Source organism: Dendrobates tinctorius, unplaced genomic scaffold (genome assembly GCF_039654945.1).
Source record: "Dendrobates tinctorius isolate UK_male_01 unplaced genomic scaffold, ASM3965494v1 ptg000133l, whole genome shotgun sequence".
NCBI classification, from domain to species: Eukaryota; Metazoa; Chordata; class Amphibia; order Anura; family Dendrobatidae; genus Dendrobates; species Dendrobates tinctorius.
The window spans coordinates 20,652,388-20,670,423 of NW_027361801.1; the positions used below are offsets into that span (position 1 = coordinate 20,652,388).

The 18,036-nt window shown below is 41.5% G+C and overlaps 1 protein-coding gene across 1 annotated transcript in view; it reads left to right on the forward strand.

The window, feature by feature from the left end:
- Nucleotides 1–1,714: 1,714 nt before the first annotated feature.
- Nucleotides 1,715–18,036, forward strand: part of CD40LG (CD40 ligand) — a 38,508-nt gene continuing 22,186 nt past the window's right edge. Inside the window, exons 1-3 of the mRNA XM_073543556.1 lie at nt 1,715–1,930; nt 4,777–4,921; nt 6,901–6,907. Of these exons, the coding sequence (XP_073399657.1) occupies nt 1,715–1,930; nt 4,777–4,921; nt 6,901–6,907 (368 nt within the window). The remainder of the gene's footprint in view (nt 1,931–4,776; nt 4,922–6,900; nt 6,908–18,036) is intronic.

Here is an 18,036-nt window from a genome sequence, read left to right on the forward strand (position 1 = left end):
GAACGTCAGACTAGCTCCCCAATGGATTTTAATGATAACTCATTCTGCTGTCTTCTATAAATATATAGGCTGTAAAATCCAGACAGTCCAAATTTTTTAACCCTATTGCAAAAATGCTTTACAGACAAAAATACAAATTTACTTACAGGAGTCTGTAACTTTTAAACACAAGGTGTGCCAGGGTAGTCAAAGCTTAGGGAACAAATAAGTGCGGCCAGTCTATAGATGGTGCAGCAAAGAATTCCTTCATCTTTGTCTGTTTTTTTGCTTGATGGTCAATAATCTTTTAGTTTATATTTTACTCCTTTTGTTGTATGAAGGAAATTCTAAATGAAGAAGACTGGAAACTTTAAGGAAGATACTTGATGGAACAAATTCCTTTGTGTCTTTTGTGATTAGTCAGTCTACAGTTAGTAATAACATTACCCAATCTAACTGCCACAGATACAGAAATAGGCATGGTCATCTTAAACATTATCTTGTCCATATTGACTGATCTGTTTTCCTTTGTGGCTGTATCTTTGTAAACTAAAATTAAAGTTTGCTCTTGGATTACCAACCAGACTGTGCGTGTTTCTGTGCCTACTTTCCATTGCCTGCTATTGCTCCCTTTAATAACTTGCCCATCCTTTGACAATAATCACATGATACTGCTAAGGTTTTCTAAATATATCTCATCGTTTCATAGTTTTTAAGGTTGACAGTAGACTTAACGCCATTGAGTTCAACCTATAGTCTAAGGGTACCGTTACACCTAGCGACTCACCAGCGATCCCGACCAGCGATATGACGCGGTCAGGATCGCTGGTGCATCGCTAGGTGGTCGCTAGTGAGCTGCCACACAGGCAGATCTCACCAGCGACATTGCTGGGGACGGGGATCGCTACTTACCTGTCAGACGCGGCGATCCTGCGTTCTCCCGCCCGGCTCCACGCGTCGCTCGTCGGCGCCACAGGAAGCCCAGCAGGAAGTGACCGACGAGGAATGATCCAGCAGCTTCTCGTGCGATCAGCGATAACCAGCGGGGGAGCCGGTCGGAGGTAAGTATCAGATGCAGCGATATCGCTAGCAATATCGCTGCAACGTCACAAAATCGGTGACTTTACAGCGATATTGCTAGCGATATCGCAGTGTGTAACGGGGGCTTAACACGTTTATCCAGAGGAAGGCAAAAACCCCATGGGGCAGATGCTAATAGCTCCATATTAGAGGAAAAATTCCTTCCCGACTCTACACATGGAAATCAGACTAATTCCTTGGATCAACACCACATCACAGAATCTAGATCCCATAAGTTGTAATATTACCTTTTTCAATAGAGGCATACAGGGCCATCTTCAATGACAGGATACAGTTGATAAGACCAATATGAAACAAAAATCAAAAATTTGGTAGATTTGCCCAGTTTTGTTTCTATAAAGATCTTAGTAAAGAAAGAAAATAGCTGTACAGTATATTGAGCTGGGTATGAAAAAGAATTATCATTATTTAATGGAAAGACAGGTAAATGGATTATTTAGATCATTTAAAATATTGTTGAACCCCTAATTTCCATAGGAAAATCTGTCAATGGAACATGCTCTTCAAGACACGGTGGAATCTAAGTGAAATGTTATAATGTGTAACTTTACTGCACACTGCAAAAAATATTCCAGGAAGTGTGTAGGTCTCACAACCGAGTTGTACCTGTCGTCTCGACTGTGCAGTAACTTTAATGCCATATGCTTTATCCAGCCACCTGAAGAAGACATCATTCACATGCTGCACGATGATCAACTCTTACAATCAAAGCCCCTCAGAAGATCCATCTCGGCAAAAATCACCTTCATCCATCATGAAAATATCCCTATGGATTTTTATTCTTTGCGTGTTAGCACAGATTGTTGGGATCTGCATTTTTGGTGTATATTTCCACATGAAAGTAGATAAGGTAAGTTATGCATTTCACTACATTTTGGCTATTTTATTTACTAAGATGAATTTATTAAAAAAATTCGGTATCATGAACCTGCTGAGAATGTAGGAGTTTAATTTATTTAAGAGTTGGAATAGTTTTGGTGATTACTCAAAAGTAGAACTAAAAATGAGATGCAGAAACGTAGATTTCCCCTACAATAAAAGTGAAATTAATTTGTGGATATTCAATAGCTTGAATCTTCTCTTTATACTTTAAAAGATAAAATTAATCTTGTAAAAATAAGTTGTGACACAATTTTGTCTAGTAAAGCCTAACTCCTCTATAAAAATCATAATGTGACTGTAATTTACCGCTATATTCATTTCCCCACCTTTGCCTTAATCATAGATGTCCAAAAAGCTAAGAAAAAGTTTTCTATGGGTTCCTTACACTTGTGTTTTTGGAATAAAATATTTTTTACCCAATAGAGCTTCTATTTTGCTACTCAGGGAAAGAAAATCCGCATTGTGAGGAACTTTTCAAAAAATCCCTTTATCTTAGCTTCCAGAACCCCTGGTAATGTGAAATAGAATCTCACATGAAATTCCAGGATAGAGAAGAGATAAGCTTTCACCATAATTTAATGTGCCAGTACTATATTACATTACATTGCACCTAAGTCAACATAGGTTTGCTGAATGGTTTTATAAAAAAAAATACCAATTAAGAGGAAACTCTTATGTCTTTGCCTTTTGGTTTAGAGGACAATTATAGGACATAGAATGGTGTTCAACAAGACCGCTTAATCTAATCTACCGCTCAAGGAAAAGCCTTATTAGCAGTTTAATAGGAAACTAATTAAATAATGTGACTTCTAATCTTCCGGAATCTGGTTCAATGACAATTAGATTTAAGAGAATTTCCAAATTTATGTAATAATGTATTCAATTTCATATTATGTTTAAGTAATTAAAACCTATCTGAAGCCTATTTTTATATTTATCCATTTACGAAAAGGAAATAAAGCAGCACCAGTAACATATCAATATATAGAAGAGAGCAAACTGGGGTGAAAAGCTTCTCAGACATAAGCCTATCTTGAATGGTAGAAACAAAAAATGGAAGCAGCACTCCAAAAATGGTGCAAATTATTGGACTTTAATTGCCCATGTGGCGACAATTCAATTCATAATGTGAACCTTTCTCAAGCCTCAAGCTATATCTATCTAATATTCAGTTAATTGGTAGATAGATAGATAAATAGATAATAGATAGATAGACAGATAGATATTGCATAGAAGATAGATAGATAGATAGATAGATAGATAGATAGATAGATAGATAGATAGATAGATAGAGGATAGAAGATAGATAATAGATAGATAGATTCTGTAAGTCAATATGCCGAGCATCAATGGAGAAAAGATATGGTAATAAAGAACACCAATTGTTCTCTGCTCTTTACAATGGTGAACTGAAAGTGATCATGTCTTAATGACAATAAACATCTATATCCTCATAACTCACCCCAGCTACTTAAGTAGTGTTAACACATCCAATTTAATTTATTTTATTTTAGTTACAAGACGTAAATCTGTACTTTAAACCAGTGTTCCCCAACTTTTCTGACCTAGACAGCCACATTCAGCTCTGAGAGAGGGTTGCGAGCCACATCCAGCTCCCTCCCCCCTCACAGTAGTGGCAACCAAAGCCATTATTACGGGTATAATGATATCCAAAGCTTTTCCACAGAAATTACCCTGAAGCAGTATACCTAGATCCAGAGGTCCCCACAATACCCCCATTCAGTGTTCTCCCATCCAGCACTCCCAACACACTGTCACATCCAGCTTCAGGCACCTCCTCCGACAGGTAGCATCATCCTGTCTCCAGCGTACCTTATTTAAATTACCTCTAAACCCCTAAGACCAGTAAATGTGCATCCACATCTGCTCTTCTGTGCAGGGCTACTCACAAATTTCACCATTTTGAGATGTACTCTTCATACCTGTTTACTAGACCTGGAGCTAATGCACCAAGCTGGCAGACAGTCGCGAGCCACAATTCTTGGGACTGCAAGCCACCTGCAGCTCCCGAGCTACAGGTTGGGGACCCCTGCTTTAAACAGTAACTAACCTTTATACAGTTTCCTCATATTTGGACATCCTTCTAATTTCAAGTAGAGTAGTTGGGGTCCGGGTCCTGAAACCCCTGCCAATCACTAAAAAGCCCTAGCCAATCCTCTCTATTGAATCCATACCATGCTCTATGTGAGCACTCAGGCAGGAGCTGTGCACCTCTCAGTGAGGAAGACGGTGATGTGGATGAGTGATTGGTGGTGGTCTCAGGACCCCGATCCCACTGATCTACTTCAAATTATAAGGTCACTCAAATATTTAAAAAACCCTAATATAAAAGGTATTAAAAGCACTACACCCAGCTGAGAGGGGCATGATACCTCTTTTGTAATGTGTACTTATTCAGACTTTATTTTCCATTGATTCTCGGCCAATAATTATCTACTTCGTTTTTCAAAACAATTGATTTTTGCCTATTTGTCAAAACAATGTCCAACATTTTGGCTGGTAGTTAACCAAAATTATTCACAGTATGAATGATCAATAAGATTTTATACAAGTTATATCAGTCAGTTACAAGCTTTTTGTTCTATAACTGGACAGTAATCAAATTTAATGTAATACATGTAAATATCTCTTAACATGAAGTAGAGCACTCAGTGTCAGCTAGACGTCCATGTATAAAAAATACAGCAAATATCATATTACCTTGTTCTCTCGCCATATATTTTATCCTCTGATTTATGTATCACAGTAGTAAATACAGAGAAATAATATTTTTGTATTCATGTCTCAACAAAGATTCAAGAAGTAATGGACCTCAACGAAGATTACTTGTTCCTACGGAGAATACAGAAATGTATCAAAGGAGAAAACGTAGACTCTTCTTTACTGAGCTGCAAAGAGGTTTTAGATAGATGCCGTAGCCTAATCTCACAGGTAAGCCGTGTTGGTGTGAATGTAGACAGGTGGTGTGCACAATGAGTCTTATGTGGTTTTTTCATTTGTTTTTTTATGTCTTCATCTTGCTAACGGAATATAATCTAAGCTTAGATCTTTGCTGGAAAAAAGTTACCATATTTGAACATGAATTAGATATTTCAATAACAGTTAGCATTTAATATGGGTTTGAAAATGTTATTGTGTAGGCCCCCTCATTTATAAAAACACTACACAAACATTCAATGTGGATTATAGTCATTATTAAATAGTGGTGTCCCTAATGGTTAACGACAAGTTATTCTCATTTGACCTGGTTTTAAATACCTTCATATAATCTTATGGGTCAAAATGTTGAAAAACTTTCTTCTTAACAGTTGTCAGGAATTCTAGTAACTAAATGAAACCCATGTCACATCATAATTATACCATTACAACCGTCAATCAATGATTTGGGAGATAAAGTATTGCAAAACTTATTGGAAAGTTAATAAATAATTTGTTTGGTGATTACCAATATTATAAAATGCACATTGGTAAATGGATTCCCAGCTATTCATTATTAGTTCAGAGTGTCTGCCCTCACAAACAATTTTGTTTTTAAGTTATAATATTACCAAAGTAGTTTGTATAGTATGCAATTAGAATATAATCTTTGATTTATTTGTCTATGGTTTCCCGGCACAGTGATTGATTCGCCGGCCTGTCCACAGCTCCTGTCCGTGGCCAGAAAGTGCTGACCTGGACCAGGGAAGCGCAAAGCTATCGGCTCATCTCTATTTCTGTGCACATTGTAGTAATGCTACTCACTTGGGAGCGATCTGAGGTATCACCGGAACCATTTCTGTTTTAAGTTCAGCTGGTTTATTTCAGTCCTCGCAAACCACTTCACAGGAAAACTTAAGTACAGTGCCTTTGTCCTGCATAAAGTAAAACATAAAGTAACAAGTCAATACAATAATACTGGTTAGCCCACCTGGCGTAGAGTCCAGCTTCTTAAGGTACTGTCACACTTAGCGATGCACCAGCGATCCCGACCAGCGATATGACGCGGTCAGGATTGCTGGTGCATCACTAAGTGGTCGCTAGTGAGCTGCCACACAGGCAGATCTCACTAGCGACATCGCTGGGGACGGGGGTCGCTACTTACCTGTCACACCAGGCGATCCTGCGTCCTCCCGCCCGGCTCCACATGTCGCTCGTCATCACAGCAGGAAGCGCCGCAGGAAGCTGATGACGAGAAACAGTCCAGCTATAAGCAGCGGGGGAGCGGGTTTTAGGTAAGTATCACACACAGCGATATCGCTAGCAATATCACTATAACGTCACAAGTTATAGCGTTATTGCTAGCGATATCTCTTAGTGTGACATGCCCTTTAGTCCTTTTGCAAAGGCACTCAATCCAAGAGATCTGCACACCTCCATACACACAGACATGTGTGAGACAGGTCTCATTTTACAAAGTAAACCACATCCAGAGGTAGAAATATGGTTAGCAACCATCTCTCCCTACTCTTTAGCTGTTCATGATCAACGTGTCATGATTGATTAACGCCTTTTAAGTCCCATGTGTACGAAAGCATTACTCCAGGTTTATCTCCCATCCATAAGGTGTCCTACAGCCACCTTACAACATATAAAGTCAGGTCTGCCTATCTAAATAGGCTATTAAACAATCTCTGACATGTTGCCAATTGGTGTTTGTTTACTGCACCTTAAGAACAACCATCATTGTTTGCCTTTTAATTAGCCCTTAATTAGTCTTAAGCCCCCTTCTCACATAGCGAGATCGCTAGCAAGATCGCTGAAGCGTCACCGATTTTGTGACGCAACAGCGATCTCACCAGCGATCTCTCTACATGTGACAAGCAGCGGTGACCGCCCCCCCTGCTGGATATCACTGATCGTGCTCAAATGTCCTCGGCCATTTTTTTGTCGTCAGCGTCCCGCTGGCCAGTGCGCATCGTTGTGTTTGACGCCGACGAGCGACCTCGTTGGCGATGCAGAACTCAGGGGCGCAGGCGGGAATCGTTTGAAAAGCTGCTGTGTGACAAGGTACCAACGACCGGCGAGGTTGTTACATGGATCGCCGGATCGTTGCTGCGTCACTGAAGAGATCTGACTGTTTGGCAGCTTAGTAGCGACCATTTAGTGACGCACCAGCGATCCTTTCCAGGTCGTATCGTTGTCGGGATCGCTATTGCGTCGCTAAGTGAAACGGGACCCTTACTTCTACCTGCAGACTAATTTGCATTATTAAAAAACATGCAAAACACAAGCCGCGGAGACACCATCACATGTTTCTCAACGCAAGCAATGACTAGCCAGGTCTTTCCCCGGGAAGGAACAACCACGGGAAGGGCAGTCTCCAATGAAGGAAACCACCTATGCCAAAACATGGTATCCATCCACAGACAGCTGTTTCGGGGTATTGCCCCTCATCAGTGTGGAGTAAGAAACTGGCCAGTAGGAGCAATGCCTAGTAGAAGACTGTGAAAAATGAGGATGAATGAACTCATGGAGATCAACATCCAACACTGCGGAGACACCATCACATGTTTCTCAACGCAGTGATTCTAGAGCAATGCCCCCATCCCTTATGGGAAATATGTAAAAACATGCAAAACACAAGCCACGGAAACACCATTACATGTTTCTCAACGCAAGCAATGACTAGCCAGGTCTTTCCCCGGGAAGGAACAACCACGGGAAGGGCAGTCTCCAATGAAGGAAACCACCTATGCCAAAACATGGTATCCATCCACAGACAGCTGTTTCGGGGTATTGCCCCTCATCAGTGTGGAGTAGGAAACTGGCCAGTAGGAGCAATGCCTAGTAGAAGCTGTGAAAAATGAGGATGAATGAACTCATGGAGATCAACATCCAACACTGCGGAGACACCATCACATGTTTCTCAACGCAGTGATTCTAGAGCAATGCCCCCATCCCTTATGGGAAATATGTAAAAACATGCAAAACACAAGCCGCGGAAACACCATCACATGTTTCTCAACGCAAGCAATGACTAGCCAGGTCTTTCCCCGGGAAGGAACAACCACGGGAAGGGCAGTCTCCAATGAAGGAAACCACCTATGCCAAAATATGGTATCCATCCACAGACAGCTGTTTCGGGGTATTGCCCCTCATCAGTGTTCTTTTCACAGTTGTTCCTTCCAGCATGTCAAATCATATTTATATAATCTGAGAACAGCATGATGTAGGGGCATTTTGATTGAATCCTGCTTTCTCTGCTGCAGATCTAGAAGTGCTCAGAATGCTGAGCCCTGTATAACCCCGCCCACACCACTGATTGGTAGCTTTTTGTGCAATACACAGAAAGCTGCTAATTAGTGATGGGGCGGGGGTACACAGAGCAGTTGACTAGCAGGCACAAGATACCTAGTCCTGTAGTAATAATCTCTTACTGATAAAATACTGATTTTATTGAAAACGCAACATATACAGCCTAGTAATTGACACATCCCTGGAATCAGGTTCTGGGCCTCATACATCATGTTGTTGACAGATTACATAGCAAAACCTTCTGACAGCAGGTTCCCTTTAAGCATTTTTCATCACAGAATAAGTGAAAATGTTAATTTACATAGTCATATTGTCTGAGTGTTAAGTAAATGTGAAATCCGACAATTGTCTACAAGGGTGAAAGCTGTGGCTTTGGTTTTGCTTAGGAAATGACTTACAGATGCAGTATTAGGGTCGTAGGAGTAAGCTTGATGAATCTCACCATTTTACCACTTAGAAACTACATTTATTAGAGAATATGTGACACTTTCATAGGGACCTAATTGTTACATCAGTGTAGAAGTCTTATTTCAAATACTCATGGAATTGAATTATGACTTAAAACAGGAAGCTTATTAGTTCAAGACCTTATCAGCCAGAATGTAGACAACCAATAAGAAAAATCCAAGACTCCAATTGTAGTGGCTAATTAGATAATATACATAAGTAAACAGTCAGCATATGGGGTGCACAAATATACAGTACTACTACTATTATTATACTATATAGAGATCCCTCAAAACCGGGAAATCACCATAAACACAGCGTGTTGTAAGTCACTAACAGAAAAGTGTGACAGCCGAATAGCCACAGCAATTTATAGGAAAACCGCCCTATGTCTCCAGAGTGGTGTAAAGAGACAACTAGATAGCTAAGGCAATGAACAAGTAGACCACCTTGTGTGACCACCACAGCACAATAGATGGTACATCAGTACACAGAATACACCCACATAAGCTCCAAAAAGTGTCAAGCTAAGGTGAAAGATGACCCACCACACTGATGTGTCTTACAGAATGCTGTGGTTATGAAGATTCCCCAGTTTTGAGAGATCTGTATTAACAGTATATTTGTGCACCACATATGCTGACTATTTACTTATGTATATTATCCAATTAGTATATTTCTGCCTCACCTATGCCCTTGTTTAATTAAAAAAAAATTCCCCCATAGCTATAGTCATTTATTATTATCTAGTTAGGTGGTAACTATATATTTATTCTTCTTCTTTTGGTGATATCCCTGGATCCCCTTAGGATATGAAATAGAAGAATAATTGGGGATTATGAACTTCTATCACATTAAAGGAATACATCGCTGCATTAATAATGATGTCCTTTAAAAAGAGTGCCCTTGTAAAGGTCCAGTGTGCACACTTTCCTTTGTCACATTTATCTGAGCCTGTGTCAGCAGCACCTACTAAACTGCCCCAATGGGCAGCCAAGGCCAGATAAAGTTTGGTGGAGGTTTCTGGACAATAAATCTGGTGGTGACCCCCATAATTTTAAACAGACCCCAAAGAAAATACAAATTCCAGACCAAACTGCCTAAAAATGGACCTTTTAAATAATTACAGACTCCAGATCATATCGCTTATATACAAACCACAGACTTCTAAACTAATATAGACACCGTGACCAGATCCTCTATATACAGATCCCAGACAATTACACTTTCCACTGCAGGGAGCTTTGTGCCCCATTTTATTCACTTGAGCACTTGCATGCATAAAGTCATGCAACAAAAATTTTAAGGTCCTCGATCATTAACAAGTTCCCTGTACAAAAAGGAATATTCCACGTCTTTGTTGTTGTTTTTATGACAATTTGTTTCAAAACCATGTAAGGGAGAGTTTATTAAAGCTTTCCTTTCCTTTCTTGTAATCTTCATGTGGTCTGAGTACTACAAAAAAAAAAGAAGTAGCACATACTTACCCATGGATCCCCTGTCAATTCTAAGTTTTGCTGGATGGGTTCCCCATCTCTATGGCCACTAATTAGGTGCAGTGATCAGATACCAAACAGACTGGAAGAGAAGGTAATGAGACTACCGGGGGCCCAGCCAGTGGGATGGAGCAGAAGCAAGGGATTTATAGCACGATGCGGGGCAGTAGTCGGAGGTGAGGCATTCGATTCCTTTTACATGCCGGGGTGCTACATGAAAGTGTCCTGGCTGGGTGTGTAGACTTGTGTTGTAAGGGCATCATGCCTGTGCAGGCCGCATATTGCCAGTGGTGTGGACTGGCCAGGACCATGTGTTTTACAGTTCAATGAAGGAGACTTCTGTTCCAACAAAAACTGTTTACTGGGTGTTAACTTGGTAAAGGTAATATAAAAGAGATAATGGGTACAAAGTCTTATGGACATTTCCTTTAAAGCACATGTGTCAAACTCTGGCCCGCGGGCCAAATCTGGCCCGTGAACTGATAACATTTGGCCCATGAGGAAGGAAGCCCTCTGACCCCTGTCCTGCAGTCTGAAGGAGCTGCATCAGAAACAAGCAAGTGCCTTGTGCACAGTGAATGTTATGTTACTTGCTGGCCCTTCTTCAGACCTCCCACTGCACTGTCCAATCAGGGAAAGGAAGTCCCAGCAGGTGACCAGACAAGAGTTGCTTCCGTTACACACTGCGATATCGCTAGCAATATCGCTGTAAAGTCACCGATTTTGTGACGTAGCAGCGATATTGCTAGCGATATCGCTGCATATGATACTTACCTCCGACCGGCTCCCCTGCTGGTTATCGCTGATCGCGCGAGAAGCTGCTGGATCATTCCTCGTCGGTCACTTCCTGCTGGGCTTCCTGTGGCGCCGACGAGCGACGCGTGGAGCCGGGAGGGAGGACGCAGGATCGCCTAGTGTGACAGGTAAGTAGCGACCCCCGTCCCCAGCGATGTCGCTGGTGAGATCTGCCTGTGTGGCAGTTCACTAGCGACCACCTAGCGATGCACCAGAGATCCTGACCGCGTCATATCGCTGGTCGGGATCACTGGTGCATCACTAGGTATAACGGTACCCTAAGGATAGAGAAGTCCTTTCTTCTGTATGTAGTAAATCCCCACGTGACCCCAGCTTGCCTGTGCTGGGAGAAATGGGCAGGAGAATTATACTCACTCCTGTGCCATTCAGAAACACAGCAGAGATTGCATACACGTACTGCTCTCCTGGGCGGAAGATTACAGCACTGCAGGTTTGCTTAAATTTTCATTCCATACCACTTGTTGTTTCCTTTGCTACATTATTGAGGCTTTTGATGTCAGTCTTGTCGAATTACTAATGCTTAAATTTTACTTGTTTTCTTCAAGATCCAAAATTGCCATCTTAAAATGCACCAGAGAAAGACACTCAGCATCACCCTGCCCCCCTCCTCCTCTCTGATACATACGTTCTGTAGCAAAGCACACTACAGTAGGAATGGGGTCCTGCATCTAGTGCTCTTCCCTATGAGGGCACTCAACCATGCAGCAAATAGTGAGTGTGTACCTGAAGGGGTAATGGCATTTCCCTGGCGTCGGACCTGGGAGGCCCCATTTTAGCTACACTACAGTGCCACAGTCATCTTGAGATTTATTAAAGGCTTGTGAATCCTCCCAGGGCACACTGCTCACTGTGAGGATTCTCCACTGTCAGCGCTGAGAACAGCAGTCAAGTATGCAATATGTATTTATTTATTTTACTCACTTATATAACGCCATTAATTCCACAGCTCTTTACAGACATTATTGGCATTGTCCCCTATATGCAAACTCCTGGCCAGAACCTGACTACACTCTTTCCAGCCTCATGCAATATATTAATATTGAGCATGCCAAAAACAGTCTGCTCCCGGCGCTGACACCGGAGTCTCCTCGCAGCGTTCAGTGCATGCAGTGGGAGAATTCACAAATCTGCAGTCAAGACCAACCTGTGACTTTGTACACGTTTTTAATTTTGGTCCTCTATGTATTTCAGTTTGACATCCCGGGCTTTACAGTACTAAGCATCTTTCACTCTCAATATCCTTTCTCCGTAGTTTATTCCAGGGTTAGTGAGGCACACTTTTTTTTGTCCTACCCCACCACAAAACCGTTTTAACGCTACAGTCCGGATCAGCAAATATCCTTACGTGCACTTTAGTTCTGCATCCTATTTCTTCCTGTTGGAACCTGTTTGGTGCAACAACTCCATTCCTGTCTATGAGTGTTCAGTTGCTAGATTTGTATGCTGTTTATAAAATTTAAAAAAAACTCCCAGAGTCTCACACAGGGAGAGCATATGACTGTTTTTCCTGTTTTCCTGTGTCTGTGTATGAGAGAAGCAGCCTGCTGTAGGTGATGCACAGATAGAGACACATAAATGATTTATTCCTGATATATTAAGCTTACCATTTATTGTTCCTGATGGTTCCTGAATAAAGAAGCTCTGCTGTCACATGCTTGGAGAGTATCCTGAATAATCCGCTGCCAACAGGTTATTAGACCCAGAAGCAGTAAGGAAGCTAGTTCAACTTGCAAATGGTATTGAAATCAACCAGTGTAGTAAAATGATGAATTGCGCTAGCTGTCTTAAAGCTCCACTCCAGTGGAGCAATAAAAAAAAATCTGGAGTGGTGATTTTAGAAAAAAAAGTCTTCAGGGTATCAGATATTTGCTCACTACTTTACATATGAACATTTGATTTTTAACCAGCCTGTGTATCCACCGCTCACCCCTACTTGTGTATCCACAAAACAGTCATGGCCAAAAGTGTTGGCACCCTTGAAATTGCTCCAGAAAATGAAGTATTTCTCCCAGAAAATTATTGCAATTACACGTTTTCTTATACACATTTGAAGAAAAAGGCAAATTGGACATCATTTCACACAAAAGCTCAAAAATGTTCATGACAAAATTGTTGGCACCCTCATCTTAATATTTGGTTGCACACCCTTCGGAATACATAATAATAATCTTTATTAATAATAATCTTTATTTTTATATAGTGCTAACATATTCCGCAGCGCTTTACAGTTTGCACACATTATCATCACTGTCCCCGATGGGGCTCACAATCTAAATTCCCTATCAGTATGTCTTTGGAATGTGGGAGGAAACCAGAGTACCCGGAGGGAACCCACGCAAACACGGGGAGAACATACAAACTCCTTGCAGATGTTGTCCTTGGTGGGATTCGAACCCAGGACTCCAGCACTGCCAGACTGCAGTGCTATCCACTGAGCCAATGTGCTGCCCACCGTGCTGCCCACACTGCCCAATACATACCTGCAATCAATCATTTCCTATAGCCATCAACAAGCTTCTTACATCTCTCACCTGGAATTTTGGACCACTCTTTTTTTGTAAACTGCTCCAGGTCTCCCATATTTGAAGGCGCCTTCTCCCAACAGCAATTTTAATATATCTACACAAGTGTTAAATGGGATTTAGATCCGGACTCATTGCTGGCCATTTCAGAACTCTCCAAGGCTTTGTTTCCATCCAGTTATGGGTGCTTCTTTAAATATGTTTGGGGTTATTGTCCTGCTGGAAAACCAATTGCCTAGGATGCAAAACCCAGTTTCTGACACTGGGCACTACAACTGCAACCCAAAATCCATTGGCCATCTTCAGATTTCATGCTGCCTTGTGCACTGTCAAGGCACCCAGTGCCAGAGGCAGCAAAGCAACCCCAAAACATCTTTGAACCTACACCATATTTAGCTGTAAATACCATGTTCTTTTCTTTGTAGGTATCATTCCGGTTATAGTAAACAGAATGATGTGCTTTACCAAAAAGGTCTATCTTGGTCTCATCTGTCCACAAGACGCTTTCCCAGAAGGATTTTGGCTTACTTATGTACATTTTGGCAAACTGTAGTCTAGCTTTTTAATGTCTCTGTTTCATCAGTGGGATCCTCCTCGGCCTCCTGCCATAGTGTTTCATTTCATTTAAATGTCATCAGATGCATCATATTGACACTGATGCACACTAAACCTGCAGAATAGCTTGATTTTCTTTGGAACTTGATTGGGGCTGCTTATCTACCATTTGGACTATCCTGCGTTATGACCTTTCATCAATGTTTCTCTGCCGTCCATGTCCAGGGAGAGTAGCTACCATGCCATGGGTTGTAAACTTCTTGATAAAGGCCCCGTCTCACAAAGCGAGATCGCTAGCGAGATCGCTGAGGCGTCACCGATATAAGCACTGTACTAACCTCAAGCATTGAGACACAGGATATTAAGAGTTTACACATTTAAATACTACAGGGTGGGTAAAAAGGGAGTCCTGTTCCTTGATAACAATTGAAAGGGTAGTCACTAGTGTTGAGCATTCCGATACCGCAAGTATCGGGTATCGGCCGATACTTGCTGTATCGGAATTCCGATACCGACTTCCGATATTTTTTCAATATCGGAATTCGGCATCGGAATCGGAAGTTCAGTTGATTGACGGCCTGACGTCATCATGATGCGCGGTGTGTGCGCATCATGATGCGCCGTCATTTCGGGCCTTCCGGGGGTCTCTGCCGGCCTGCCGGGGGGCTGTGCCGGCCTGCCGGGGGGCTGTGCCGGCCTGCCGGTGGTCTGTGCACCCTGTGGGGGTCTGTACCGGCCTGCCGGGGGGCTGTGCCGGCCTGCCGGGGGGCTGTGCCGGCCTGCCGGGGGGCTGTGCTGATGTCCGGGGGTCTGTGCAAGCATCGTCCGATGGGACTACAAGTCCCATCGGGCGATGCCTGCTACCATGACAGTGATTGACACATTAGCCAATGATGGGACAGTAGTAGTCCCATCATCCGGCTAATGTGTTAAATGTTAAAAAAAAAAAAAAAAAAAATACTACATACATACTACATGCATGCTACATACATACTACATGCTACATACATACTACATATATACTACATACATACTACATACATGCTACATACATACTACATGCTACATACATACTACATGCATGCTACATACATACTACATACATACTACATACATACTACATGCATGCTACATACATACTACATATATACTACATGCATGCTACATACATACTACATGCTACATACATACTACATATATACTACATACATGCTACATACATACTGCATGCTACATACATACTACATGCATGCTACATACATACTACATGCATGCTACATACATACTACATGCATGCTACATACATACTACATGCATGCTACATACATACTACATGCTACATACATACCACATACATACTACATACATACTACATACTACATACATACTACATGCATGCTACATACATACTACATGCTACATACATACCACATACATACTACATACATACTACATGCTACATACATACATACTACATGCATGCTACATGCATGCTACATACATACTACATGCTACATACATACCACATACATACTACATACATACTACATACTACATATATACTACATGCATGCTACATACATACTACATGCTACATACATACCACATACATACTACATACATACTACATGCTACATACATACTACATATATACTACATGCATGCTACATACATACTACATGCTACATACATACCACATACATACTACATACATGCTACATATATACTACATGCATGCTACATACATACTTCATATATACTACATGCATGCTACATACATACTACATGCTACATGCATGCTACATACATACTACATACATACTACATGCTACATACATACCACATATATACTACATACATACAATACATTCATACAATACATACATAGACATACAGTACATATAACATAGAGTAACATACTTACCAATACTTGTCACATTGTTCCCCGAAGCCATTGTCTTTCCGGAATAAATATTAACATAACAAACCACAAAAATACTCACCCACGATCCGAAGCAGTCCACGAGTGTGTCCCACGACGATCTTGGGTAGAGAACTGCAGCATCAGCTGTTGCTGCCGTTCTCTACGGGCTGCAGGAATCCAATGACGGAAGGTAGGTATCCTTCCGCACTGTATTCCTCCGCCACTTAAAAAAAAAAAAAGTCCCTAGTCTCACTTTATGCCATTGCTGCGTGGGAATTTCCCACACAGCAATGGCATAAAGTGAGACTAGGGACTTTTTTTTTTTTTAAGTGGCGGAGGAATACAGTGCGGAAGGATACCTACCTTCCGTCATTGGATTCCTGCAGCCCGTAGAGAACGGCAGCATCATCTGATGCTGCCGTTCTCTACCCAAGATCGTCGTGGGACACACTCGTGGACTGCTTCGGATCGTGGGTGAGTATTTTTGTGGTTTGTTATGTTAATATTTATTCCGGAAAGACAATGGCTTCGGGGAACAATGTGACAAGTATTGGTAAGTATGTTACTCTATGTTATATGTACTGTATGTCTATGTATGTATTGTATGAATGTATTGTATGTATGTAGTATATATGTGGTATGTATGTAGCATGTAGTATGTATGTAGTATGTATGTAGCATGCATGTAGCATGCAGTATGTATGTAGCATGCATGTAGTATATATGTAGTATGTATGTAGCATGCATGTAGTATATATGTAGTATGTATGTAGCATGTAGTATGTATGTAGCATGCATGTAGTATGTATGTAGCATGCATGTAGTATGTATGTAGCATGCATGTAGTATGTATATGGTATGTATGTAGCATGTAGTATGTATGTAGCATGCATGTAGTATATATGTGTTATGTATGTGGTATGTATGTAGCATGCATGTAGCATGCATGTAGTATGTATGTAGTATGTATGTAGTATATATGTAGTATGTATGTAGCATGTAGTATGTATGTAGTATGTATGTAGCATGCATGTAGCATGCAGTATGTATGTAGCATGCATGTAGTATATATGTAGTATGTATGTAGCATGTAGTATGTAGCATGCATGTAGTATATATGTAGTATGTAGCATGTAGTATGTATGTAGCATGCATGTAGTATATATGTGTTATGTATGTAGCATGCATGTCGCATGCATGTAGTATGTATGTAGTATATATGTGGTATGTATGTAGCATGCAGTATGTATGTAGCATGCATGTAGTATATATGTAGTATGTATGTTGCATGTAGTATGAATGTAGCATGTATGTAGTATGTAGTATGAATGTAGCATGTATGTAGTATGCATGTTGTATGTATGTAGCATGTAATTTTTTTTTTTTTTTTTTTTTTTTTTACATTTAACACATTAGCCGGATGATGGGACTACTACTGTCCCATCATTGGCTAATGTGTCAATCACTGTCATGGTAGCAGGCATCGCCCGATGGGACTTGTAGTCCCATCGGACGATGCCTGCACAGACCACCGGCAGGCCGGCACAGCCCCCCGGCAGGCCGGCACAGCCCCCCGGAGCCTGCACAGCCCCCCGGCAGGCCGGCACAGCCCCCCGGAGCCTGCACAGACCACCGGCAGGCCGGCACAGACCACCGGAGCCTGCACAGACCCCCTGGCAGGCCGGCACAGCCCCCCGAAAGGCCCGTACAGACCCCAGAGAGGCTGTACAAGGGCAGGAAAGGGTTTTTCTTATTCCGATACCGGAAGTCCCATAGACTTGAATGGGACTTCCGGTATCGGAATCGGCGATACCGATACTTTTTTTAAAGATCGGCCGATACCATCCGATACGATACTTTGAAGTATCGGACGGTATCGCTCAACTCTAGTAGTCACACATTTGGAGCTCATTTGTGTGAAAATGGTGAAACGTTATTCAGCACTTATCTTGCATTGTTGGAATACATGACTTCTATCTTTACTAGATGCATATCATTGAAATTTTCTAGTACAAATTGAAATGGAAATTGGATACCTTGGAAAGTGTGACAGCAGTTC